We start from the raw sequence: 27,523 nt of genomic DNA on the forward strand, positions 1-27,523 counted from the left end.
CTTTATATCTCCCGATAAGTACATTGTTATGATTTGCTCGATCCACTTTTCTGCCTTTTCTTTTTTTTTTGCCAAGTCAAAGAAATCGCATTTCCATACATGCAGAGAGTCTGACTCTGGTTACGGGACTACAGCGTTGACAGACAACCACCCCTTGTATGATGTATGATGTTAAGAGCGCCCCTCACTTCACACAAGTGATTTATTTTTGTCCTTTTTTGGGCTTAAGATGCCAATTTAATTCTGTGTTTCTGATTGGCTGCTAATGTGTATTTCCAGAGCTGTGCTCTATGGCTCAACCCCATCCTCCAGGATATGCTGCGCCACATCTTCCAGTCTTGCATACTGGAGAGCAATCAGGAGATACTGGACCTCATCCAGAAGGTTGGTTCCATGGGCTTGTGCTATAGCTGAAGAGTGGGAATGCTCTACTTAAATTGTGTAAACGACACATTGATTTACTCCGTTTCCCTCCAGTGACTTGAACGTTGTGAGAAGTTAGTTAACCCATTTTGTCATGCAAGAGTACATCACAGCATTGGTACAGTGACTAACACATTTGATGCTAAGCATGTGTATACTCGTCCTATTAAATAATTACGCGAGGTGCTCTAGACGAGTATACTCGCTATTTTCCATTTTTGGAGTGCTATTTTCAGCCAGTGTAAAATCAGTCATTACGGTCCGGTGGCATCAAGGCCCGCCAAAACACATTTTAGTCGACTAAATCAACTGTAGATTTAGTCGACTAAAACTAGACACTGAACACTAAGACATTCTAGGTGACTAAAATGTGACCAAAACGAAATAAACTATTCAAGACGTTATGACTAAAACTAACATCAAAATCAACACTGTTATAGGGTTCCAGTTATTGGCAGACCATGCAGGGTTGGGAGCAGCCTATGATGGTCTGTTTGGTAGCTATCTGATGGACTCCCCATTGTCTAATCAAACGGGTAGACAGACAGTCACGCCCTCACTGTCCGCTGCAAACCGTCAGCAGCAGTGTTCTGTATGCCATTTCCTCCTCCTGCTTCCAGACAAACTCCACACAGAGATGTATGCCTTATCTCTCTCCATCTCCATTATCTGCACAGCCAGCAGGCATTTCATATGTTACTGTGCGAGCTCATTCAAATCGAATGGACCACTACCAAGTTTAACTGGACCGAATGTTTTCCAAGCTCGTATAAGAGACAAAACACAGAGAGGGCTCTGACATGTGCTCACTTAGACTTATTATTTTGCGGTTACAGTTTTAATTTAAATATTTCAAATGACTAAACTTAAATCACGCTCTCTCTTGCTCTTGTTAGTGTAATATCAGTCTATGGCAGATGGAGGAGTCAAGTACAGCAGGAAAAGGCCATTGTGGGTTCATAGTTTGCATTGACAAGATGTACTACTACTACTGTAAATGATTTGGTTTTTCAGAAGAATGACGCTCCTTCCAGTTTCTGGGTCATGCCGCCAGAAGTGAACAGAGATTTAGATTCACAAACATAGGGCAGATGTGTGGCGTATTGGGTTTATAATTTAGGCAAAGACATATTGGATTTTGACATTATGTTGTTATGGACGGTGTGCTGAGCTCCCTGTAATGTTGATTTTCATGACTATGGCGACTATAACTTGCCTACCCTTTTTCACTGATGAACTAATACTAAATATAAAACTAAGCTATGATGACTAAATATATTGACAATTTCCTCAACAAATAAAAACCAGACGTGTGATGTTAGGGGATGGACTAGTGGAGAAGAAATCCAGTCATTTTATGTTCGGTTGCACGCTGAAAATGGCAGATCTACATGCTCACAACGTATCTCAGCGTGACATGTTGTGAGCTTGTAGATCTGCTATTTTCAGTGTACAAAAAAAGCAACCATGCCATTAAGGCCCGCCAAACTAAAAACTAGGCTACCTAAAACATTTCACGTGACTAAAACATGACAAACTCAAATGATCTTTTTTCCCCCAAATAATATGGCTAAAACTAAATCAGAATTATCTGTAAAAAAAAAAAATCAACACTAAGCTCCCTGTGATTTGTGGTCCTAGGTGTGGATGGAGTTGCTCCGTCGGGCCCCCCAGCAGTACGTGGTGGCAGCCAGCTGTCCATGGATGGGCGCCTGGCTGTGTCTCATGATGCAGGCCTCCCACATCCCCATAGACCTCAACATGCTGCTGGAAGTCAAGGCCCGCTGCAAAGGAAATGTACTGCTCCCGCTTATCCCCCATTTTACGCTCTCAATTATTGTTAAACATCTGCATTACTTAATTCGTAAGAAGTCTACACAATTGAGAATGTAGAAGAATTGTTATTTTGATTGTTTGCTATGGAATTGTGGACAAAAATTGTATCCCAACGACAACAAAATATTATTTGGTCCAGTGGCTCAAATGCCGAAATGATATTCGGCAATATGAAAAGCGTTGACATTTGAAAACCACTGGTCCAGACAACCCAGCTTTTCAGTCGAAGCGGTAGACCGTACACATTTACATTTTGGTGCAAACGAACTCCACATCGGTACACGTTGTGCTGCTGTCTGTCTGATGTCGATGCCATTTGATTGACTGTGACCAGGATAAGGCCGGCGCAAAACCCCACCTCCAAGGGACCATTCAGGTGAAGGAGACCGTGCAGGAGTACATGGCAGGAGCAGAGACGGTGTCGGATGACCCGATGACCAGGGACTATGTGGTGATCCGCGCTCGCCTCATGGCTGCCAAGTAGGGTTTTTTTTTTCAATTCTGCATGTACATTTAGTGGTGTCAAAACGTCGATTCAGCAATGCATTGCCATTCGGCCGTGCTGCAATGCAACAATGTGAATTAATCGATAATGGAAGCCTATATATAATGATAATATACTGAACATATATATTTTTGAATTATATTGTATATAATATTATGTACAGTATTATAATATCTGACTGCTTGCTGTCAACATGGAAAAGCGTCATACATCGTCATGCATCGTAGAATCGAATCGTTACCTGGTGAATTGTAATCAAATGAAATTTTGAGGGCAGTGCCAATGCACAGCTCATAGCTATGCGAGATTCCCATCGTAATAATCTGTAATAATAATCAAGAGATGAGTTTGTAGTAGGGCCGGGACTTTTACGCTTTAATTGAGATTGATTAACTACAGAAAAAGTATCGCGTTAAAAAAATTAACGCATTTAATCACACCTTCTTTTTTTTTAGATTTTTGGACTTTGTACTATTGTGATATGGCATAAGTGTTCTATAGGAAATATAAATATCGGATCGGGAAACTAAAATCTTATGATCTGAGTGGGATCAGGTGATCGGGAGGGACCCTCCCTACATGTAAGCGTCCTGCCATTCCAGGTTGCTGGGGGCTCTGTGTCGGTGCATCTGTGACCCTCACCTCAACGACGCGTCCCAGGACATCCGCCCGGCCGAGTCCCTGAGCCAGCTGCTGCTCTTCCACCTCAACTCTAAGTCCGCCCTGCAGCGCATCGCCGTGTCCCTGGTGCTGTGTGAGTGGGCCTCGCTGCAGAAGGTACGTGAGGGGTGGGCCTAGGTGCTGTGTGAGTGGGCCTCGCTGCAGAAGGTATGTGATGGGTGGGCCTAGGTGCTGTGTGAGTGGGCCTCGCTGCAGAAGGTATGTGATGGGTGGGCCCAGGTGCTGTGTGAATGGGCCTCGTTGCAGAAGGTATGTGATGGGTGGGCCTAGGTGCCGTGTGAGTGGGCCTCGTTGCAGAAGGTATGTGATGGGTGGGCCCAGGTGCTGTGTGAATGGGCCTCGTTGCAGAAGGTATGTGATGGGTGGGCCTAGGTGCCGTGTGAGTGGGCCTCGTTGCAGAAGGTATGTGATGGGTGGGCCTAGGTGCCGTGTGAGTGGGCCTCGTTGCAGAAGGTACGTGATGGGTGGGCCTAGGTGCTGTGTGAGTGGGCCATCACTGCAGAAGGTACGTGATGAACTACTTTGCCACTGGAAGACTTTATATCGGCCAAGTGGGGGTTTAGTTATTAAGGATTATAATATAATCGGGCTGGGGCTGCAGTTTAAATCAGCCACTGACCACCGGCTGGCCTGGGCTGATTAGAAGTATTTATTCACTGTCAGCTATTTCCACTCTTTCCACTTAATTGCTTGATTTCTTCTTTCTCTTAGATAGGTTTTGGGACATTCAGGCCTGAGGAAGGTCGCAAGACCGAAACGTTGCTTCTTAAATCAATGCTCTGAACCTAGCAAGTGGCGGTGTGTGGGTGTCCCCCTTTTCTACTTAACTAATTGTAAAATGACTTATACTGGATCTCTTGTCCACTAGTCCCTTCCTAACATTTTAGTCTAGCTTATATTTGTTGACTAAATTGTCAGTATATTTAGTCTTAGTCTCCATAGCTTAGTTTTCATTTAGTTTCCCATTTATTTTTTTGTCAGTGGAAAAAGGTAGTCGATGAACATTTTTCGTCTTAGAGTTTTAGTCGACAAAATCAACACTGTGCAAGTAAGCTCATTTCAGCTGGTCTCTCCACAGGAGTGTCAGGTGGTGTCGTCCATGGTTCAGCCTCGTCTGCTGGCCATCCTCTCGGAGCAGCTGTACTACGACGAGATCGCCATTCCTTTCACCCGCATGCAGAACGAGTGCAAGCAGCTCATCGCCCTCCTGGCCGACGCTCAGATAGACGTCGGAGACCGCCTCAACTGTAGCGTCTTCACCATCGACCAAGCCAACGATTTGGTGAGGCTTGGAACACACACACACACACACACGAGAAAACTTAAATCCTTAAAGGAGAATTCCATGCTAGAAGGCTTTCTTACCTTTATTTCACCTCACCTTTATTCCAGGTGTTATTTTGTGCAAAAGTGCATTATTGGCCATTTCCCCTAATATAAGCCCTCAATGGGGGTTGGGGTTTTGTGCTAATTCGCTTATTTCCATCGAAATAAGTAGTAAAGTGTGCCGCTTGGGATACTATTTACATTATGAAGAGAGGTTATATACAAAATAAATAGATTTTTGAGCGATGGAAATAAGCCGCACACATCAGCTTGGGTCATCAACTTGCTGTTACTCAAATTACATTTGGCACACAAGTGAGTTTTGGGCTTCAGGTTTAGACCTGGAACGCATCTGTGTTAAGTCAGCATTTTATGCTTTAGCTATTGACAAATGGCTGAAACAACATTTTCAGATGTGGTTCTGAAATTACAAAGTAAATATTTCTATATCAGTGGTTTTCAGATAACTGTCGTGAATTAGAATCCATTTTGTAGAATCCGGTCTCAGGTCTTAATATCTCCGAGTCATAACCTCATCAAGGAACTATGAGGACAGAGTGCTGTTTGTTGCCTAAATGCCACAGACATGCGTCAGGGCTCGAGATTAACGGCGTCCCGACGTCCCGGGGACTATAAAATATCTATTTGGGACGTAAATGTATCTCATTTGGGCCGGTTTCGGGACGAGAGGAGTTTTTGCATTGAAAATGCTTATATCGCGTGCAGCGCTGAGCAGCATGAGACTATCAGCGCTGCTGACACTTTTTGCACTATCTGCAGTGCCGTCAGTCAGACAAGTTGACAACATGAACACACCACCATTCATCTAAAGGAATCAATAAGCCGCTTATATTACTTCTGCCCCGTGGATGGGACATTTACATTGAAAAATCGGTTGGACAAGCGTGGTTAAAACCATGGTCGTGTCTTGTGTGCTATAGCGGAGGGAAAAGTTCCATATGGACACGGGGCTACTGCTGCACTACACCAACGTTAGCTTCCATGCTAGGCTTGCTAGTAGCCCCATATGTGCCCTCTCCCTACGCTCATTCTGTAGCTCCGATGAGCGTAGGGAGAGGGCACATATGGGGCTAGGCTTGCTAGCTGCTTTAACATGTGTCCCATGGAACCTCTCCCTCTGATAGAGCTACATTATAACGGGTTCCATATGGGGCTAATGTTAGTCCAAGTCAAATCCAAGTAGGAGTTGGACCCACATCGGTCCAACCCACAGCTGACCAGATTAAATGGTTACGGCAAATTTAATAATATGTTGGTATCCTCTGAAGCAACAGATTGTTGCTGCCCCAACACTGTAGAATGCACTCCTCAAAACGCTCTCATTCCACAGTTTTTATTGATTTTATTTCTTCATCTTTAGTGTTCCCCCTAAAAAAGTTTTTTTAATTTGTTTTCTCATGCCACCCATGTAAATCATTTGAGTATTCATAGACTACCTGCATTACTGCACGTTTATCTTTTGGTCTTGATCAAGCAGCCTACCACCAAAGTTGTATAGCTACTGTAGTCACTATTCATTGATTCACCAAAATAACAAAATCCATTTGAAAATAAATATCACTGTTCTCAGGTTGAATATTGATATGCGGTTAAAATGTGATTAATTTAGATTAATTAATTACAAAGCCTCTAATTCGATTAACATTTTTAACCCAGCCCTATTTTTCATCTGGGAGCATTTTGACTAAATCAGTGTATTTTCTCTATCTACTGAAGAAACATGAAGCCAAACAAATAATGTACTGCATGTATTGTATTTCTATTATGCGATAGGAATACAGTTATTCATTTCGCAATCTGAGTGGTCCTTTTTAAACTTTTTTTCCCGGGACGGTATACATTCACTTTGGGACGGTTCAAATTGTATTTTGGGACGGTTCCGGGACGTTGGTGAAAAAAGTTAGTCTGGAGCCCTGACATGCGTGCGTTATTGTGCCATGTTGTGACAGATTTCCCTTCACACTGCAGAGACGGTTACGATCCAATTGATCATATATACTGTATATATTAACCCATTCTGACCGGGCACCCATTTTGGTGTTAGCATCATGTTATGCTTTATCTATTGAAAAATAGCAGATCTACAAGCTCATATCGCGCCACCGAGTGGCGCGATATGAGCTTGTAGGTCTGCTATTTTTGAAAAATCGAAGAACGACTGACATTTTTTTAATCTGATCTCAGGTCAGAATGGGTTAATCAGACCAGTGTGTGTCCAGTGGAAACCTCGTATGAATCTGATCTCAGGTCAGAATGGGTTAAGAAATGTGTGATTTTACCGATTTATGGACGGAGTAACTTCCTGAAGTTTGGAGGACACTGTCATCCGGACCTGAAATGAATGCTAGCCACCAGCCAAATAGATAGTAGTTTTGGCTATGCTGCTTTGGCAGGTGGCTGATTTGTATTTGCAGTGTTTGTTTAAAACAATAAAAAAAGAAAACTTTGGCAGCTATAATGTAGGAAATGTAACTGGCTTCTAACATTCTGTTGGTTGGCCAAAACCTTTTATGCCCTCATTCTTTTTTTTCTTCTTGAAGTTACATTTATTTAGTGACGCAACTTTCCGTATATTTCGCGATGCAACGTGTATGGGGCTTGTAGATCGGCTATTCTTGCTACGACAGTCATGGAGTGAGTGTGTAAACATAAGTGGCCCTCTCATGGTCAAACCGTCGCCCGTCCTCTGACCTACAGGTGACCACCATCTTCACGGACGTGACGGCCGACCTGAACATGAAGTCCAAGCAGTGGCAGCCGCTGGACGGCAAGCGGCAGCAGGCCGCGGCCACGGTGGCGGAGACCAACGCCGAGTGGCAGCTGCTCCACCTGAGGGTGCACATGTTCACGGCCTGCGCCCTGGTCAACCTGCGGGCGCTGCCCGACAAGCTCAACCCGCTGGTGAGGCCCCTGATGGAGTCGGTGAAGCGCGAGGAGAACACCCTGATCCAGGGCTACGCCGCCTCCTTCATCGCCAAGCTGCTGCAGCAGTGCAGCGGCCGCACGCCCTGCCCCAACTCCAAGATCGTCAAGAACCTCTGCGCCTCCATATGCGCCGACCAAAGCGCCACCCCGTCCTCCGCTTGCCCCGTGCCGGCCGTGCAGGAAACCGTTAAAGGTACACATGGGGTATATTAGAGTGATTAGCGTTTAAGCTTTAAATATTGGGGACATCCATATACTGTCTGAAATGAAAAATGGATATAGCCAACATTGCTCACAGGCCACATTATAGGACGATGTACAATTTTGGCATTTAGCACACACTCCTATCCAGAGTGAAATGCAAGATCAGAGTAACTAACAAAGTGCAAGATCAAAGTGGTACAAACAAAGTGGTACATAGATTGCCAAGAAAACAATTACCAGTAAGCACTACCATCGTACCATAACATTTGCCTGGCTGGGACTGACAATTCTCCTCCCCATTCTTTTCCCCCTTGTTAGCTGGTGGGTTGGAGAAAGACTGCACGCATCACATGGTCAACAAAACCAGAGGCATCATCACCTTGTACCGCCACCAGAGGGCAGCGTTTGCCATCACCAGTAAGAGGGGGCCTGTCCCCAAAGCCCCCAAGACCTCCACCATGGAACTTCCCCCTGGCACCACCATCAACACGGACAACGATGAGGTGGGTGGAGGAGGCTTAATGAGGGTGACAAGTAATTATTTCACCAATGTTTTAACCCATTCTGACCTGAGATCAGATTCATACGAGGTTTCCACTGGACACACACTGGTCTGATTAACCCATTCTGACCTGAGATCAGATTCTAAAAATGTCAGTCGTTCTCAGATTTTTCAAAAATAGCAGACCTACAAGCTCGTATCGCGCCACTCGGTGGCGCGATATGAGCTTGTAGATCTGCTATTTTTCAATAGCTAAAGCATGACATGATGCCAACACCAAAATGGGTGCCCGTTCAGAATGGGTTAAAGACCTGAGAAAAGATTCTACAAAAGGTTTTCTGAAAAACACATCAGTGGTGCTCAAACGTTTTCATGTCGAGAACCCCCAGAATTATCTACATTTGGCTGCAAACCCCCATCTGACAATATTTAGTTCCAGGCACCCCACAGAAGCAAAGATTTGAGTTAAAATCGGTTGCCATGAAAGAATATAATATATTCAAAGATTTGCACACATTTTCACGATTTAGCTACGATTTAGCTACATAATTTCTTTTGACATGCATCTCCTTCTCCGGGGATTAATAAAGTATATCTCATCTCTCATCTAATCTCCTTCTCCATGTGGTTCTTTCAGAGTAAGAAGCCGTGTCTCGTACAGAGACGAGGAGCAGAGTTCTCCCTGACGACCATCGCCAGGCACTTTGGTCGAGAGCTCACCAGGTCTCTGCCATACCTGTGGGAGACCATGGTGGGGCCGCTGACCACCGCGGTGGATGATGACCAAACCATTGGTAAATTACCTGAGTTGATACTAGCAACAATTATTCATTATCAATAACCCATTTAGAGCACGATTCTACAAATGTCTACACACACACACACACCTTAAACAGCTCCTGCATGTAGTACAAAAGGACCTCAACATTCTAAAAAAGTGGTTTGAAATAAACAAATTATCATTAAATATCAGTAAAACTAAATTCATTCATATAAATGCTCCAATCCATTTAACAATAAATGATATACAATTAGAACAAACAAACTATACTAAATTCTTAGGAATCATTATTGATGAAAAACTTCACCACATATTGACACTTTAAAAAGAAAATTATCTAAAACAATCGCAATATTATACAAAATGAAAAATATCATTAACAAAAAATCACTCCAAACTCTGTACAGATCCCTACTACTGCCATATTTAACATATTGTGTGGAAGTGTGGGGAAACACTTATAAAACCATAGTTCATCCCATCTTTATGCTACAAAAAAAAGCTATTAGAATTGTAAAATTGTCTGACTATCATGCACCAACAAACCCACTCTTTATTGAAAACCGTACACTGAAAATGCAAGATTTAGTCAACCTCAACTCCACTGCAATAATTTACAAGGCTCATAATAACTCACTTCCAAGCTGCATGCAGGAGCTGTTCAAGCCAAGAGAGGGCAAATATGACCTCAGGGGAACAGCTATGTTTAAAACAACAAAGGCAAGGACTAACACCATGGGGAGATGTATAACTGTGATAGGAGTGAAACTGTGGAACCAATTGGATAACAAGCTTAAATTGTCTAGGTCAATACAAACATATAAGAAATTATTTAAAGCAAAGATAATTGATACATATATAGCAGCAGAACAAACAAAATGAGAAAACGGTTGAATGGGTGCTTGGCTGTATATATTTGTAAAAAAGAAAACAAAAACAAATATGTATACATTTTCATGTATAGACATTTAGATAAGTATGGTTATATTTATTTCTATTTTATAATTATATTTATGTTTATATTTATATTCATATCTATATTATTATATATTATATTATAGTATGTAATGACAAATGTAAATCAACATCCTGTTTACTTTTGTTATATTTCCTTTTCCTTTTTTGTTTTTAGTAATATTTCTATATTACTCTTTTTTTTTTTCTTTTCATTTGTGTTTTCATAAATTATGCTACTGTGATAATTGATCACAGACTATTATTATTATTATTATTATTATTATTTGTATTATATAAAAAGGTGGGCAAAATAAGCTTTATGCTTCAGCCCATACCTTTTCGGTCAGAACTAGTCACTGCGTTGACTAAGTAATGTAATATAAATTAAGCAATGTAAATTGCTTAAACCTATTTTTGTCTCCACCAGCCGAAGGCATGGGGAGAGTATGTTTTGCACTCCGTCCGTCCGTGTGTCCGTGTGTCCGTGTGTCCGTCCGTCCGTGACCAGCTAATCTCAGCCACCGTTAACCCGGTCGATGCCAAATTCTGCACACACACTCCCTGGATGCCAACCATGAACCTCTGCCCCAAACTTTCCAGAACGGCCTGTTATAGCGCCACCAGGAGGCCGCTTTGTGCAAAACAAGTTTTTTCACAGTACACCTACAGATTTTGTCCAAACATCACGCAAATTAGTACACAGTCTCTCTAGAGCCATTCAACGAAACGGGTCTTTCAGATTTCTCACACTCCATCCTGATTGGTTAAGATTGGCTTCCAAAGTTCACAGGAGTGCTCAGTTTCAAACAAAATGCTGCAAATCATGAACACATCGCGTGATTTCCCTGAAATTGTGCACGCACATTCCCACTAGGCCGAGGACGAAATGCCACATGAACAATTTCAACTCAGCCTCAAGGTGGCGCTATAACTGGCCCAAAAGTGTTTTTACCTCTAACTGCACGGATCTGTGGATAACCTGGTGGAGACCTGTGCCCAGAAGGGCACTTTTTCTAGTTGTTTATCTGTTTTTGTAAAAAACTCAACTCAAATTCAACACACACATCCAATCCATACACCGATGGCAGAGACCATGCAAGGCACCAACCTACAGAATACCAACAAAGTCGCCCATTTACCAACTCGGGCCGGGCGTAACTGCTCAGCCTGGTTTTCCTAAAGTAACCTAAGTGAATTATGGTTAAACCTAACCTTAAACCAGAAACTTAACCTCAGTAAAACGGTGCCAAAACGTTAACCCTATTCCTAAACTTGGATGCTTGATCATGATGGTTGTTCGAATCCCATAGACCTGTCACCTTTTTAATTAAAAATTACAACATCCATTTCATTGTTAAGAGTGTTGCGCCTGTTCTCAACTGTATTATTTTAATTATGAATACATTTTAGGTACTGCTTCCCGGTGGTTTGTGCACAATAAAAATAAATAATAATCTTGCCATGTATTGATAAGGCATAATTATGTTTGTTTCTAGTGTGTTCATCTGCATATTGTACACTACAGTAATCTTATGGGGAAATCTCACCCTAAATATCTAATTGGGGTTGAGATGTTTGGATTAACTGCTTATATAGACCCATAAATTGCCCATTAATGTGACTAGTGTGGTCTGTACTGTGAATCAATGTTACTGTAGACGTGCAGGCCCAGCTAGAGAGAGGAGATGCTGCCGCTCAGGAACTGGTCAACTCTCTCCAAGTCCTAGAGGTCACGGCCGGGGCCATGGCGTCAGAACTCAAACATCTGGTAAGAATTCTATAACTAATGATGTGGAACATCTATCTATCTTCAACACCCATTGTGATTGTAATGAGCTCCATGCACACAGATTAGCTCGTACTACTTTCGGGCCGCTACCCTACTTCCTTCACAGGTGTTACCGATGAAACTAATTACCGATGAAACTAATTAAGGCTCTGTTCGATTTAGTGTGGAGTGGTTCGCAAACGTAATAATTTCCCACAGCACTCTGAGAGTGTACAAATGAGAGTCGAACCTAAATGGACCCACAAGGGTCCAGTTTGGTTCCATTTGTACACGGGTGTAGAAAATTGTTTCCAGTGAGCCAACATTGTTACGTAGGAATATGGGTCTGTTTGTGTCTGTGTTTGTATGTGCGCGTGCCCGTTTTTCCTTATTCGTCGCTGCAGATCCGTCGGCACTATAGCAGCACCCTGTCCCTGACTCTGTTTAGGTTGACCAGAATGGAACGGAGACTTAATTGGTATCAGCGGTAGGGAAAAGGTGCCCCAAGTTCTTTTCCAAAATGGCGTGTGTGCATAGAGCCCATTGTCTTCTCCTTGTTTCCCTGCGTTGAACTGTAGCTGCTGCAGTACCTGCCCCACCTCTTCACCTGCCTGCAGCACCCGTACACGGCCGTGCGCCACATGGCGGCCCGCTGCGTGGGCGTGCTCAGTAAGATCGCCACGCTGGAGACCATGAACCACTTCCTGGAGCACGTGCTGCCCTGGCTGGCCGCCATCGAGGACTGCACCAAGCAGGAAGGCGCCATCGAGGCCATGGCCTGTATCCTTTTACACTGAAAGCTTTAATTACTGGACTCGGTCCACAGACTATTGAACCGTCGCTACCTTTTTCATAGCAGCGCTAACTAGTCATTGTTTGTCGGAACTAGAGGTCCGAGAACTCTGTGAGATGGAGAAAGTAGGTGAATAATAAGTTCTGAAAGTGAATGACTACAGTTGTTTATTCCCTTCAGCATCTATATATCCTCCAGCAGAGCTTGGTGGAGCTGCCCGGTTGCCTGTGCATGGGGCAGCAGCTCCCTGGTGTAAATGTCTGCAACTGTTACTGTGTTGATGCACCACATTGCTTTACCCATTCTGGACGGGAACCCCTTTTTGGGTGTTTTTACCCCTTCAGGACGGGAACCCCTTTTGTTGTATGTACAGTATATTAGCAGCATAACATATTTGAACATTTTCAGAAAACTCAGGTCAGTATTTAGAAGGCGTTTTTGGAATCAGAAAAAGTCAGTAGTAGTATTAGTAGTGGTGTTGCCCTCCTTGACTGGCGTCCCTCCAGGTGTCATGGAACAGTTGGATGTGGACATCGTGCCCTACATTGTGCTGCTGGTGGTCCCGGTGCTGGGCCGCATGAGTGACCCCAGTGACAGCATCCGCTTCATGGCCACGCAGTGCTTCGCCACGCTCATCCGCCTGCTGCCCCTGGAGGTACAAACCACACTAGTGCTTTATTGTCTCCGCCAGGCTGAAGGCAAAGGGGAGAGAGTATTAAAAGAAATCCCCAAAAAGGTAGCACATCCAAAGGTTTTTATTAATGGAGGACAAAGTACTCACATTTCCACTTTTTTATTGGCACACACCAAAACGCTACCAGGTGGATGACTACTTATGTGAAACAATTTTTTTATATTCATCGATTCTTCAGATCTTATCCAAATATCACACAAGTCGGTACACATGATAGTCGATCTGTGTGATTTTTTTTTTCTTCTTTTTAATCTATCGTGGTTGGCTAAGATTGACATCTAAAGTTTGCAGGTATGGCCCGTTTTGAACAAAATGCCCCAAATCATGAGCGCAAGTGTCCAATTGCTACCTTCTGCATGCACGTACTATTCACTACATTGAGGACCAATTAATGCCACCCTTGCTTCTAATGGTCTAATGGTCGAGATAACGTGTTTGCTCTTTTCGTGGTCCTTTCAGGCAGGCATACCGGACCCTCCGGCCATGTCTGCTGAGCTGATTCGCCAGAAGGCCAGGGAACGCCACTTCCTGGAGCAACTGCTTGACGGCAGGAAGTTGGAAAACTACAAGATCCCCGTTCCCATTAAAGCAGAACTCAGGAAGTACCAGCAGGTGTGTTTGTGTGTGTTTGTGTTAATTTTTATTCTTTTGACATTTCCTCCAGTAGTGGGTGAAAGATGACTCCCTCTGTCCTCCAGTAGTGGGTGAAAGATGACTCCCTCTGTGTTGTAACAAGTTAAACAACTCAGCGCTGTGCATCTTAGACACACTTCGTCTGGAGTCTCATTGTTTTCCTGGCAGCTCCAGAAATAGATTTTTCGAATTTTTGACTGCTGCAGGGAGAGCTGAGTCGAAGGAGATAATGGAGAATGCTGACAACGGGAGGGCTTTCTTGACGGGCCACATTTTAAAGCAGTGGAACAGATGGGTGGGCCCGTGTGTCGGTTGGTTCTGGAAATGCTTTATGCTGGGAGCGAAGCTGACCCAGCCATCCATCTACTTAATGGTGCTCTGCAGAGTTAGCCAGCTGAAATGCTATTACTGCCGTTTGTACTTTACGACATGGGAATTTGGGAAACCCATTGTGAATGTATTCACCAAGGCCCAGTGGTTCTCAAGTGGTACCCTTAACTCTATCTCTACCGCTAGCTGTTAGCATAAACCCCACTTACCAGTGCCAGCATACGCCGCCGTATGATGGCGGCGTATGGTCGCCATCATACGGCGGTCGTAACAGACATTCATCATTTGAAATGTACTTGACAAATTGTTCCTGACTAAATGGCCGTTCACACCAAGCACTATAACGATAAGGTTCAAGGTTCCTTGATAACGATAACTATGACTACATCGTTCAGTCTTTATTAAAGTTGTGGTGTGAACCCTGGCATCCACTTGAGTTAGAACAAATTTTAAAACTATATCATCTTTATAGTAGCAGTACCTGGTTATGAATGGTCGTTTTTTTTTAACCTTCAATTCTTCTCTGACTGCCAAGTCTGCCGTAGCTTGTTTCTGGTAAATGGACTGCATTTATATAGAGCTTTTCTCCAAAACACTTATAGTATTTCACACACCGACGGGCCGACGGCAGTGGAAGCAATGCAAGGCACCCACCTGCTCATAGGGAGCAGTTAGTGGTTCTTGGCTCAAGGTTACGGGGATCGAACCGAGAACCTCCCGATTCCAAGACGGCAGCTCTACCTCCTGGTCCACTCTTAATTATGGTGCATGTGAACCTTGTGAAGTCATGACACACCAGCTTCAGCTGTCTGGGAAATAAATTGCTGCATTGATTTACCTTTCTTTTCAGATTTATTTTCAGCCTACAGTTACGGGTGGGTCATTTTTAGAGTGACAGGAAACCAAGGGCAGAGAGAGAGGAGAGGCATGACAAGATGGGTTTGGATACTGTAAATCTGGGTACAGGTGCTCACAAGGAACCTATCATTGCTGTCGGGCAGTAACCGTGTAGCTTTTTAGTATGACAATGTCACACAATAATATAGTTCAGAAAATGATCATCCTCAACGCATTGTTATGCTACTATTTTTTTTGAAGACTTGTATAAAACCCAAAGACAGACTTCTCAGGCATGTCATACTGTAGGTGAAATATTCACATGTATCCAATCAAAGAAAAAATACTAATGATAGCTTGTGACTGAATGACTACAGTAGATCCGTTGCGGTGTGCGTGGGCAGACAGGAGAAGAGAGCGGTCAAGCCAACCCGCCCACACCCCCCTCTCGCTCCGTGTCTCTCTGCGCTAATGCAGTGTTAAAGTGGGCACATTACCACAAGAGGGAGCATAAGCATCAACATAGAAAACAACAAGACAGCCTGTGTCAGGAGAAAGGGGAGGGAGAGAGAGAGAGACCCCCAAGACGCGCACACACAGAGAGAGAGACCAGACGAAAGAATAACAAGGCCAAAAGATCAGACAGGACTCTATTACAAGAGCAAGGTTGACCCTCCCCCCCCTCTCTCTCGCGACTTTCCCTACTTGCAAGACTCTGGGGAACGATGATTTACTATTCTGTCCATATCAGGTCGGCTAAGTGAACTCTGCAACGTTCGACACGGCAACTCGCGTTCGCTTGAGATAGCGCCCCTCCGTTGTGGTTTTAAACTTTACTTTATCCCCTAGTACTATATAGTAGGAGGGGTGCAGGACCATTTACTGAAACCTGAAGGATATTCAGCACTAGCGGATCCGTTCGCTCACAGGTTGTTCTTTTCAATTTCCTGAAAAGTACCGGTTTTGGACGTACACAGTTTCCAGCCAGTGACACAGTGACGATGCTCTTTGGCTTAAGCTACCAGGCACCGCCCCACGTAATGAGTTTTTCAGAATTAACGATCCACCTTCCCCTCTCTTCTCGTCCAGGACGGAGTGAACTGGCTGTCCTTCCTAAACAAGTACAAGCTGCATGGCATCCTGTGTGACGACATGGGTCTGGGCAAGACCCTGCAGTCCATCTGCATCTTGGCCGGGGACCACTACCTCAGGTACTGCACCACTCGCATCATCGCATTGGTTGTTGATCTGTTAATCTGAAAGATTGATGGGTAAATCAGCAGATTGATTTACCCCATTATTAAAAAACGTAAAGGCATCTGTCATTTTCGATTTTAGCGTTGGCTAGTATTAAAAAATGGCAGATATACAAACTCAAAACGTGTCACTTTGTGTTTGACACTCTGTTTCTCTTCTGGCGGTCCCTGGCACAAGACCTTTTCAGGCATCGGGATCTGCGGCAAAATATATAAAAATTTGAGGGCAGCAGGTTCACTTGGCTACACTGCTAAGCAAATGAGGAAACTTCGCGATATTGGTTTGCGACGCGTACGATTTTATACGTTTTGTCCAGACTAGGGGAAACTGATGGAGCTTGGACTAGTTGCATTTTTACTCGGCTAAACAGAACATTTGCATGGCAACATTAAAAACATTTGGCTGCTTGTACGTGCATGTGTGTGTTTCAGGACACAGGAATATGCCAGAACCAAGGCAGCGGACAGCAACCCCCTGCCGTCCCTGGTGGTATGCCCTCCCACCCTGACGGGCCACTGGGTGGACGAGGTGAACAAGTTCTGCACCAAAGAGTACCTCAACCCCCTGCATTACACTGGGCCCCCTACGGAACGAGTCAGGTAAGACATGCAGGGATGTTATTTGTCTGTCAAAATTAATATTAGACCTGCAATGGGCTCTATTGCACACAGAATAACTCTTCCTACTTTCACATGTTACTATGTTATACTGTATAATTATGTTTTCATTCCCAGGTTGCAGCATCAGGTGAAAAAGCACAATCTTGTAGTAGCCTCTTACGATGTCGTCAGAAATGACATTGACTTTTTTAGGTGAGTTACAGTATCTATCAGCACTCTATCTTTGCACTTGGGATTAATGTCTACCACAATCTAGTAAGTAATGACGACACGGTGTTCCATTCTTTATTTTCAGAAATATAAAATTCAATTATTGTATCCTCGACGAAGGTCACATTATTAAAAACGGGAAGACCAAGCTCTCCAAGGCCATCAAGCAGCTGGCTGCCAACTTCAGAATAATTTTGTCAGGAACGCCCATCCAGGTAAAGAGGCCACCAGACATCATAACCTTTTTATCTGTTGAAATACTGGCCTTTTTTGTTCTTTGAGTAGATGATAAAACATTTGAACATGCTGTCTTATCAGTGGTTGTATTGTTTATTAAAATAATTGAATACATTTTTAGTCAGTCCTTAGAGATTGGATAATGATTTGCTTGTGGGAGGTCTTGCATGGGTTGTTGTGACGTACGTATACATCGATGTCGGTGTTTTCGTCGACTAAAACTAAGACGAAAAATGTTCGTCTACCTTTTTTCACTGACAAATTAAATAGAAACTAAATGAAAAATAAGCTATGATGACTAAAACTAATATTGAATATTTCGTCAACGGCTAAAAACATTTTACACTTGGTTGCATGCTGAAAATAGCAGATGTACAAGCTCGCAACGCGTTGTGAGCTTGCAGTCGACGACAACGCCCACCAAAATATTTTTTTGTCGACTAAATCAACTGTAGATTTAGTCGACTAAAATCATATGACTTTTTTTTTTTCAAAGAAGTATTTTCAAAACGATTGACATATTTTTTTCCCCCCCACATCCCCATGGCAGCACACATAGTACATACAAACAAAATCTTCTCACAAAATGTTTTGACAATAATAAATACAGAACAAAAATAAATAAATTACATAAAGAAAAATAAAACAAATAAAACACATTACATACAGTTAAACAAACAAATGCACAGTTCCCTACCCCCACCCCACAGCTGACTACTCAGTTGACCACTATACATCCAAAGCCTCTTCAATATCACCTCGCTTAATGAAGTCCAAGAACTTCTCCCATATCTTATAGAATACCGCAGGTTTCTTCCTAATTACATATGTTAGTTTCTCATGTGCCAAACTTGTTGTTAAGTTCCTCAGCCAAAAGCCGAAAATCATATGACATTTAGTCGACTAAAACTAGACTAACACTAAGACATTCCAGGTGACTAAAATGTGACTAAAACTAAATAAACTATTCAAGAGACTGACTAAAATTAAATCAAAATTTGCTGCCAAAAACGACACTGATGGATGTCCTCGTCCCTCAGAACAACGTTCTGGAGCTGTGGTCCCTGTTCGACTTCCTCATGCCAGGCTTCCTGGGCACGGAGCGCCAGTTCGCCGCCCGCTACGGAAAACCCATCCTGGCCAGCCGCGATGCCAAGAGCTCATCACGGGAGCAGGAGGCGGGTGAGGATGATCCCTTCTCTCAGATCTCTCTGGTGGTCAGCCTTGGTTAATCTGTGGAGGCCTTTTCAGACGGGGAGTGTAATTAATTTTCAATGATAAGGCTGCATTTATTTTTGGACGGTCGCGGTCCTGCGAAAAATTGTCGCACGCGCGTGCTCCTTTTCATGCACACGCCCACAGGAGATGAGACCTGGATTGTGGTGAGCCATTCTTTTTTCTTGGCGCCTAGGGGTCCTGCGCGTCTCATGAGCAGACCTGTCGCTGATCCAGGCCACAACTCCTGCGTCACTTGCGCCGAGTCTGAAAAGGCCTTTAGTCAGAATTAATTCATGAAATTATAAAAATCCATTTGGATGTTTCCAGAAGTGGTGCTCATGTTGACATTTCCACTCTGTGCGGTCTCCTAGGTGTCCTGGCCATGGAGGCCCTTCATCGACAGGTGTTACCCTTCCTCCTGAGAAGGATGAAAGAAGATGTGCTACAGGACCTCCCTCCCAAAATTATTCAGGACTACTACTGCACCCTGAGTCCCCTACAGGTACTACTAGTGCTGCCTGTAACCCTGCATTATTTTCTAGGCCGTTGTTCCATTTGTTGACTTTGTGGATCAATCGAATAATCAAGAAGAGCCTTTTTGTTGTTCGTTAAACTCATTGCGTGCCTGGGTTTATAGCGATTTTTCTTTTTCATCCACCTTCACTGAATATTTTCCGTCGTTCAATTCCGTGCACGAGTGCTCCCAAATCACGCGCACGGATGTCGTAGAATCGGGGGGAAAAGTCAGCATGTACATGACTATCCGTTTGTAAGTTACAAGCTGTTGTGGAGAGCTCGCTGCACGAGCAGTTTAATAGGAGTGGATTAGAGTGGGGAGAGAAGACGGGGCTCTGTGCACGTGATCCTTTTCTTCCACTCACGTCGGCGTGCCGTTACGTGCCTGAGGTGCTTCTTCAGTTTAACAAGCCCTCCAGTGTAAAATGTCTAATTAACCAGTTTTATTAATTGTTGTGCAGGTTCAACTGTACGAGGACTTCGCCAAATCACGAGCCAAGGTCAACGTGGAGGACACGATCTCCAACCCCTCCGAGCAAGAAGAAGAGAAGCCCAAACTGAAGGCAACAGGTCACGTGTTCCAGGTACACAACAAGACGTGTCTCGTGTCCTATACCGAGTTTAATTCAAAACTGAGAGATGCATTCTAACCCATTAAAGACCTACCTGGGGGTTATTATTGATTCTGAATTGAACTTTAATTCACACATTAATCATGTCACCAAGATTGCCTTTTTTCACCTTAGAAATATTGCAAGATTCAGAGCCTATTTGTCCTTGGACGATGCAAAAACGCTAATCCACGCCTTTGTTTTTTCTCGGCTTGATTACTGCAATGCACTTTTTTCAGGACTGCCTAAGAAAACAACTGACAGATTACAACTTGTCCAAAATGCAGCAGCCAGAGTTTTAACTAGAACTAAGATGAGAGAACATAATATTACTCCAGTTTTGGCATCGCTGCACTGGCTTCCGGTTGTTTTTAGGATTGATTTTAAAATTATTTTACTTGTCTATAAAGCTCTCAATGGTCTCGCACCTTCCTACCTACATGACTGCCTGCCTAAATATGTCCCAAACCGCCCCCTAAGGTCTTCCACCGCCGGCCTGCTCGCTTTGCCCCAAAAAATGGCAACTAAAAAATACGGGGAAGCAGCTTTTTGCTTCTACGGGCCGTCGGCATGGAACAAGCTCCCACTGTACCTTCGTCAGGCAGCCTCTGTAGACATTTTTAAAGCTCAGCTCAAGACCCACTTCTACAACATTGCCTTTAATTGATCTTATATTTTTTATTTTTCATGTCCTCACTGTACTGCATTACTGCTTGTTTTTTAATGTCATTGCCTTGCTTTTCTTTTATTCTCCATTGTTCTGTAAAGCACTTTGAGCTGCATTTCATGTCATGAAAGGTGCTATACAAATAAAGTTTTATTATTATTATTATTATTATTACAAATGCCTTCTAAATCGGTAGTTCTCACGCTTTTCAAACCTTTTCATCAATGTTCCCAAATGGCACATGTACAAGCTCGCAGTGCGGCACAAAGTGACGTGCTATGAACGCTTGTATATCCAAGCAAACAGAAACCTATTGTGGATTGAAGTTGGCTAACTAAATCGCTTAATTAGTAACATTTGAGAACTGAAGGAACTGAAGTACTTATGTGGGTTTTTGTTTTCAATACGGTATAGCGTATACTGTATATATACTGTAGGACTTTATGTTCACAATGAAAGATTTAGAAACCCACCTGTGCAAATGTTTTTTTGTTTTATGCTAAACGTGTGCCTATTGTAATGGTATCTTTCTAGGCTCTGCAGTACCTGCGGAAGCTGTGTAACCACCCAGCCCTGGTGCTGACCCCACAGCACCCCGAGTACAAGCGCGTCACCGAGCAGCTGGCAGAGCAGAAGACCAGCCTGCGAGACCTGCAGCACGCTCCCAAACTGTCTGCACTCAAACAGGTACGAGACGCTGGTTTTCAACCAGTGGTCCGGCGGATCTACCAGTGGTCCAGTGTTGTTTTCGTCGACTAAAACTAAGACGAAGAATGTTTGTCGACTGCCTTTTTCCACTGACGAAAACTAAATGGAAACTAAGCTATGATGACTAAAAATGAGCCTAAATATACTGACAATTTCGTCAACAAATAAAAACTAGATGCACTAGATGTCGTTGAACCTGGGAAGCTCTGTGTGTTACTTCCTGGGCCAACAACAGTGCTAAAACAACCCTTGCTCATAACTGGAGCATCCTGGCAACACCCCCAGGTTGCTCTTTTAAAAGCAATGTACACTTGTAAAACCAGCCTATAAAGACTGGATTCTGTCTTTTCTATTGTCATGACAAAGTGTTTAATTTTGTGTGTTTTCTGTGACGGGGACAACTACGGGTTTGTGACCTACTATGACACTAAGGACGCCTTCAAGGCCTAAAATATTAGGAAGGCACTATAGCGGGCTAGAGATCCAGTATAAGTCATTTTACACGTGGTTGCATGCTGAAAATAGCCAATCAGTCATTACCACGGCATCAAGGCCTGTCAAAATACATTTTAGTCGACTAAATCAACTGTAGATTTAGTCTACTAAAATCCTATGATATTTAGTTGAATAAAACTAGACTAACATTAAGACATTTCAGGTGACAAAATTGTGACTAAAACTAAATAAACTATTCAAGAGACTATGACTAAAATCTAAATTTGCTGACAAAAACAACAGTGTCCTTCTGACTGCCTCTTTTCTTTGTGCGTTTCTTGCAATATTACTTTCGACTCATTTTGTATGTGTGACAAAAATAGATTTTTGAGTGTTGCAACCACTCCAAGGAACAGCAATGTCCGTGTTCACCTACCTATGTGGCCATGAGCACTAGTGGTATGACTATGAGCACCAGTAGGTGCACTGTTGTGCCAGAAACAGAGAGAGGGAGATAGTGCTGCACTGTTGACTGCTAATGAGAGAGAGAGAGAGAGTAGGCGAGCCATGGTGGCGATGAATCCCAGCCCTGACGGAGTGTCTTTGTGTTGTCCAGCTGCTGGTGGACTGCGGCCTGGGAGGCAGCGGGGCGGTGGACGGAGGCACAGAGGCCGTGGTGGCCCAGCACCGTGTGCTCATCTTCTGTCAGCTGAAGAGCATGCTGGACATCGTGGAGCACGACCTGCTGAAGCCCAAGCTGCCCAGCGTCACCTACCTGAGGCTGGACGGAAGTGTGCCGGCCGGCCAGCGCCACGCCATAGTGTCCAGGTCAGTAGTGTCCTGAAATTGAGAAATGTATATATTGCTATTAAGTCAAAGTCGTAAGATTTGTCACACGCGTTAACGCAGTGAAATCTGTTCTCCGCATTTGACCCACCTCCTGGAGCGGTGAGCTGCAGCCGTACCGCACCTGGGAATCGTTTGATTAGTTGATTTGACACCCCCCCCCCCCAATCCAACCCATTGATGCTGAGTGACAAACGCGGAGGCATTGGGTCCCATTTTTACAGTCTTTGGTATAACCCGGCCCAGGGATCGAACCCCCGACCTCCCAGTTTCAGGGTGGCCTGAAGCCCATGGCACACTGAAGAAAAAATCTAAAGCAAAAAAAAAAAAAAGTAAGCTGTATGTGTGCTGTTACTAGGTTTACTGTATGCATGCACTTTGTTTGAGAGCACTATTATTATTCCAGCCACATACAACAAGAAAGCTCGGACAAAATAAATAATTTTTTATTCTTTTAATGTCGTGGCAGAACACCTCTAGCTTCAAACGAATAAAGCATGACCAGAAAATGCCTGGTGAAGTTAAAGTGAAAGTTGTCTAGAGTGAAAGTTATATCTTTCTTTATAATCTCTTTTAGAGTAAGTAAGTTACACCAACATTGTTCTTGTGAAACACTTTTGTTTTCGTAGGTGAAGTATTTATAAAGGTAATTTCCCTTGGTCAAAGGAGATTCAGACCATTGTCACTAGTTTACTTTAATCCAATTTATTATTATTTTTTATTCCATAGTGCGGCTTTGCCACTGAACACAGCATTTTGGTGTTTTGTGTGGCTTTGCTCTCAAACTACTATAATTCACTATCGACAGATAAAAAAAAAAAGATTGGACAGGGACAAGAGTCAAGACTGTCTTGTCATGTTCTTAATGCATTTGCAGAAATCTTCCTCGCCTCATCAAGGTGTTTGTTTCAGGTTTAATAATGACCCCTCCATCGACGTGCTGCTGCTGACCACCCATGTGGGCGGGTTGGGTCTCAATCTGACGGGAGCAGATACGGTGGTGTTTGTCGAACACGACTGGAACCCCATGAGGGACTTGCAGGCCATGGATCGTGCACATAGGATAGGACAGGTACTGTACCTTTTGCTTTATACAAGGAGGATACCGTTACTTCATACACTTACAGTAGCACCCTTGCTAAATCTGCTGTATTTACACTACACTACTGTATGTGTGTGTTCTTCGTTAATTTGCGCCGTCCTGTCTAAATGACAATTTAAGTCATGTTCCCAACCTGACTTGATACAAAGGGGATGCCTCGTGTTGATATACATGGGTTCTGAACCCAATTTGTGGACCTACTCGGGCAGGCTCGTGAATGTATTCTTACCAGCACTGTGCTAAAGCGCCTCCCTTATGCTTAAAAGCTGAATTTAAGACACATTTTGGAGCCTTTACGTAATCATCTCTGTACAATAGAACCAGTCCGGATCATGCCCCGGGCTAAGCCTTCCATAAGTGTGCATCATTCTTTATCAATGCAATGGACAAAAATTGAGGTCAGTTCCCAGAGTAGTTGTATAGTGACATGTACACCAGTGCTGTCCATAGACCCCATTTCTTTGCCAGTACAAGATCTCACTGAAGCCAGTACAAGATCTCACTGAAGCCAGTACAAGTGAAATCCATGTAGGCCTTGTGATGGCTCCAATATTTAAGAATGGTGTGCAACATTGGGTATTTAATAATAAAGTGAAAAATGGTCTGCTGCATCAAGTGCCTTCTGCCACACGTGCCTCTGTCCTGCAGAAACGGGTGGTGAACGTATACAGGCTGATCACACGAGGCACACTGGAGGAGAAGATCATGGGACTCCAGAAGTTCAAGATAAGCATTGCCAACACGATCATCAGCCAGGACAACTCTAGCCTGCAGAGCATGGGCACAGATCAGCTTCTCAACCTCTTCACTCTGGACAAGGTTAGGACAATCATGCTTGTTTTTAATGCACTTGGTTTAGGCTGCTTGAGTTTGTAATTTTAATCATAACAAATATTGATATAGAATGTAGACATCTGACCTGCAAATGAAATCAAAACAGTTTGAGTTTTGAGAATTTTTCAGAAACTCTGACCTAATATAATGCACATCAAGCTTGCCTAGAACAACAGAGCTGTATCCTCGCCCCCGTGTTTTACCCAACCAATGTGTAACTCTTCTTGTGACCAGGGTGAGAAGGGTGAGAGGAGCGATGCGTCTCCGTCCACCTCAGGCAAGGCCTCGATGAAGTCCGTGCTGGACGACCTGGGAGAGCTGTGGGACCAGCAGCAGTACGACACGGAGTACGACCTGGACACCTTCATGCACTCCTTGTAGTGACACCGCCGCTGGCTGTAGCATCGCATACCGTACCACACACACAGACACCGCGCCATACCCCCCCAATGGAACCTATTTGGTTCCATCCGTACGCACTCAGTTGCAAACCTGTAACTAAGGGTCCATTTGGAACTCCCTCAAGGAACACTGAGGGTCCCTGGAACCCATTTTTAGAGAACCCCACCCACCCACCACCAACACGGTGTCATCTCAGCTAGCATGGGTCCAGAGTGACGACACACAGTCATACCCAGCTAGCATGGGTCCAGACAGAGGCCCCACGCCACATATAGGAACAAATGTACGTCGAAGATATTATATTTTCTGAAAAAGTTATTCATCCTCCATTTCCTGATTTCTCAGATACAGGCAAGTGGGGAGGGAGGAGCCAATGTTTCTGTTTGGCACGTCGGGTCAGGATATATTATATTTTCCTCAAGGCCAGTTGCGAAGCTGCCAATAGTGATTTATCTATCCAGCTGCAATGATTGTCTCACAATATTTGTTTACATTTGTGCCTAGTGTGAGACATCTGCTTTTGTTCCCTTAACACAGGCAGACTACTACTGCATAGGACGATATTAATATGTAGCCTCTGCAGTATACACGGTATATCATCATAGTTGAGTTATGGTTTAGTTACTGAGGCAGGTGGCCAGCCTTGGAGCATTGCCCGCCCTTCTCTCATGCCATATTGCAATTGTACAGTATTAACAGACATTTTTACCCCTGACCCCTCTTTCTCTTCAAAGTCTTAAAAAGCACTCCCAATACCAGAGCACACCTGCCGAAGGTTTTGGACTTGTTGGATAGGAACCATGTTTTAGTATAACTAAGGGAAATGGTGGCGGTGGATGTGAAGAGCCTGCAAGAGAACAGCCCCCCCCCCCCCCCACACACACACACACACACACACACACAGTCAAGCCAGCTGCTCTTTTTTTTTTTTTTTTTGTAGCAAGCAATGTGTTTTGGAGAGTTTGTGCTACGACAGTTAGTATGTGGCTTGGATGGGTTTCAAAGTTGCATAGGGGATGCGTAGTGACAGTATGAGACTCCCTCCCACCCTGCAGAGGGCGGCAGTCTATATATGCATGCCTGTAAAGCACACACACACACTCATGTTTGGCCAAGGAAATGGTCTTCTTTTTTTTATATAATTGAAGAAATGGGAGAATCTTGTTATGAACTGCTTCTCCTTACACGATGAAATCTAACTTGGGAAAAGCACCGCACTGATGCAGCGTTGCAGGGACTGAATCTCGGGCCAAGTTGAGACTCATGGCACTTGAGGACTTGTCACAAAAGTATTTTAAAAATAATAATTCTGACTTGTATATATTTCTGTAATCGCTGCTTTTTGTCTAAACTGTTGGAATTGTATTAAATTCTACAGACCTTTGAAGTAAGTGGTGTTGTTTTTTTTTGTCCAGGAATTGTTTCTGGAAATTCTGAAGCAGTGGTTTTAATGATCAAACAATCAATCGATTGTGTTCCAGCTTCGATCATTGTGACGTCCCATTTATCAGTATCACAATAAAATCAAGGTTTTAAAGAAAATAATTATTTTTATATTATCTTAGTATCCCTGGTGAAACAATCCTATAGGATTTTCGGAACATTGGGATAAGATTTTGAACATTTTCAAATGTTCAATAGAATTTCTATGGGATTATGAATTCCTATAAGAATCTGGTAAGAGTTTTCCGATGTTACAATAGAATCCTATACTGTAGGATTATGAAAATTTATAATTTCTGTCACCTATCGTTCTTCATAATGTTATCGATGAGGGTGCAGTACTTAGTTCAGACTAGTCATTGGTCCGACAAACGACAACCTACCTCACACCATAACCGTTAGCACGGGAGCAGCACATGTCCAATGTTCTCCCTACTGGAAATGTTATACTGTATATGGGCTGCCTTTAGAACAAACTAAACACTTGAGGTTTAGAAACGGTGGTTTTCAAACTTTGTCAAGGACCCCCCCAGATAATATGTAGGCCTAGCCTACTTGACTGTGGACAGTACACCCATATGAAAATATTTTGTGCCAGGACCCCCATACAAGATTTGATTCCACATTTTTCATAACATTCTATTTTTTTTTTTGTAAGAAATAGCCGATCTACAAGCTCACAACGCGTGAGTTAACGCTAATTCTATATAAACTAGCCTTTAATTTTCAGCATCGTCAAGAGGTTGGTTTCTCAATTTCTACTTGTCTTACACTGATAACAGTAGTCCGTACGCAGCCACCAGCCATATAGTAGGCCTAATATATCATTTTTGTTCTTTATTTTTTAAGTTTTTGCTTGATGCCAGCCCCTAAGTCAGGCCTGGTCGGCTGGTGAGTCATGTTTATTAAATAATTAGGCTAATGCTAAAAATAACAATGGGTTAGTTAGTTAGTGTCCCCCGTGTGTGTGTGTGTGTGTGTGTGTGTGTGTGTGTGTGTGTGTGAGAGAGCGCACGTGCTTCAGTGACGAATCAACACTGAAAATAATATCATTGCATCAATGATGCATGAATGATTCATCATTTTATAGCCTAGCTATAGGCCTATATATAGTCTACTTGCCAGAATGTGAGCCCAGGCATGTTGAGTAGCCTACACCAAAGTTTTATGTTTAGAAATGTTGAGTATGGGTCGGAGTCCC

The 27,523-nt window shown here is 43.4% G+C and overlaps 1 protein-coding gene across 3 annotated transcripts in view; it reads left to right on the top strand.

Moving 5' to 3' along the window:
- The window catches only part of btaf1 (BTAF1 RNA polymerase II, B-TFIID transcription factor-associated), a 40,288-nt gene extending 14,022 nt beyond the window's left edge, over positions 1-26,266 (top strand). Inside the window, exons 15-39 of one of the 3 annotated variants that reach the window (XR_014569904.1) lie at positions 280-384; positions 2,065-2,220; positions 2,594-2,739; positions 3,367-3,541; positions 4,524-4,727; positions 7,490-7,910; positions 8,240-8,424; positions 9,061-9,217; positions 11,820-11,929; positions 12,508-12,709; positions 13,229-13,377; positions 13,876-14,028; positions 16,306-16,427; positions 16,905-17,072; positions 17,208-17,285; positions 17,389-17,518; positions 18,581-18,722; positions 19,130-19,260; positions 19,736-19,858; positions 21,087-21,239; positions 22,312-22,523; positions 23,454-23,613; positions 24,292-24,462; positions 24,712-25,065; positions 25,106-26,266. Coding sequence is in view for 2 of the 3 variants with exons in the window: in XM_083775741.1 (XP_083631867.1) it covers positions 280-384; positions 2,065-2,220; positions 2,594-2,739; positions 3,367-3,511; positions 3,869-3,898; positions 4,524-4,727; positions 7,490-7,910; positions 8,240-8,424; positions 9,061-9,217; positions 11,820-11,929; positions 12,508-12,709; positions 13,229-13,377; positions 13,876-14,028; positions 16,306-16,427; positions 16,905-17,072; positions 17,208-17,285; positions 17,389-17,518; positions 18,581-18,722; positions 19,130-19,260; positions 19,736-19,858; positions 21,087-21,239; positions 22,312-22,523; positions 23,454-23,613; positions 24,292-24,462; positions 24,712-24,858 (3,900 nt within the window). In the remaining variant the exon portion in view is untranslated. Of the gene's footprint in view, positions 1-279; positions 385-2,064; positions 2,221-2,593; positions 2,740-3,366; positions 3,542-3,868; positions 3,899-4,523; positions 4,728-7,489; positions 7,911-8,239; positions 8,425-9,060; positions 9,218-11,819; positions 11,930-12,507; positions 12,710-13,228; positions 13,378-13,875; positions 14,029-16,305; positions 16,428-16,904; positions 17,073-17,207; positions 17,286-17,388; positions 17,519-18,580; positions 18,723-19,129; positions 19,261-19,735; positions 19,859-21,086; positions 21,240-22,311; positions 22,524-23,453; positions 23,614-24,291; positions 24,463-24,711 lie in introns of all 3 variants that reach the window. The other 2 variants (XM_083775741.1, XM_083775740.1) reach the window with 2 other exon arrangements.
- Positions 26,267-27,523: the final 1,257 nt, after the last annotated feature.

The sequence above is a fragment of the Protomyctophum parallelum genome, assembly GCF_964188405.1.
Source record: "Protomyctophum parallelum genome assembly, chromosome: 10".
NCBI classification, from domain to species: domain Eukaryota; kingdom Metazoa; phylum Chordata; class Actinopteri; order Myctophiformes; family Myctophidae; genus Protomyctophum; species Protomyctophum parallelum.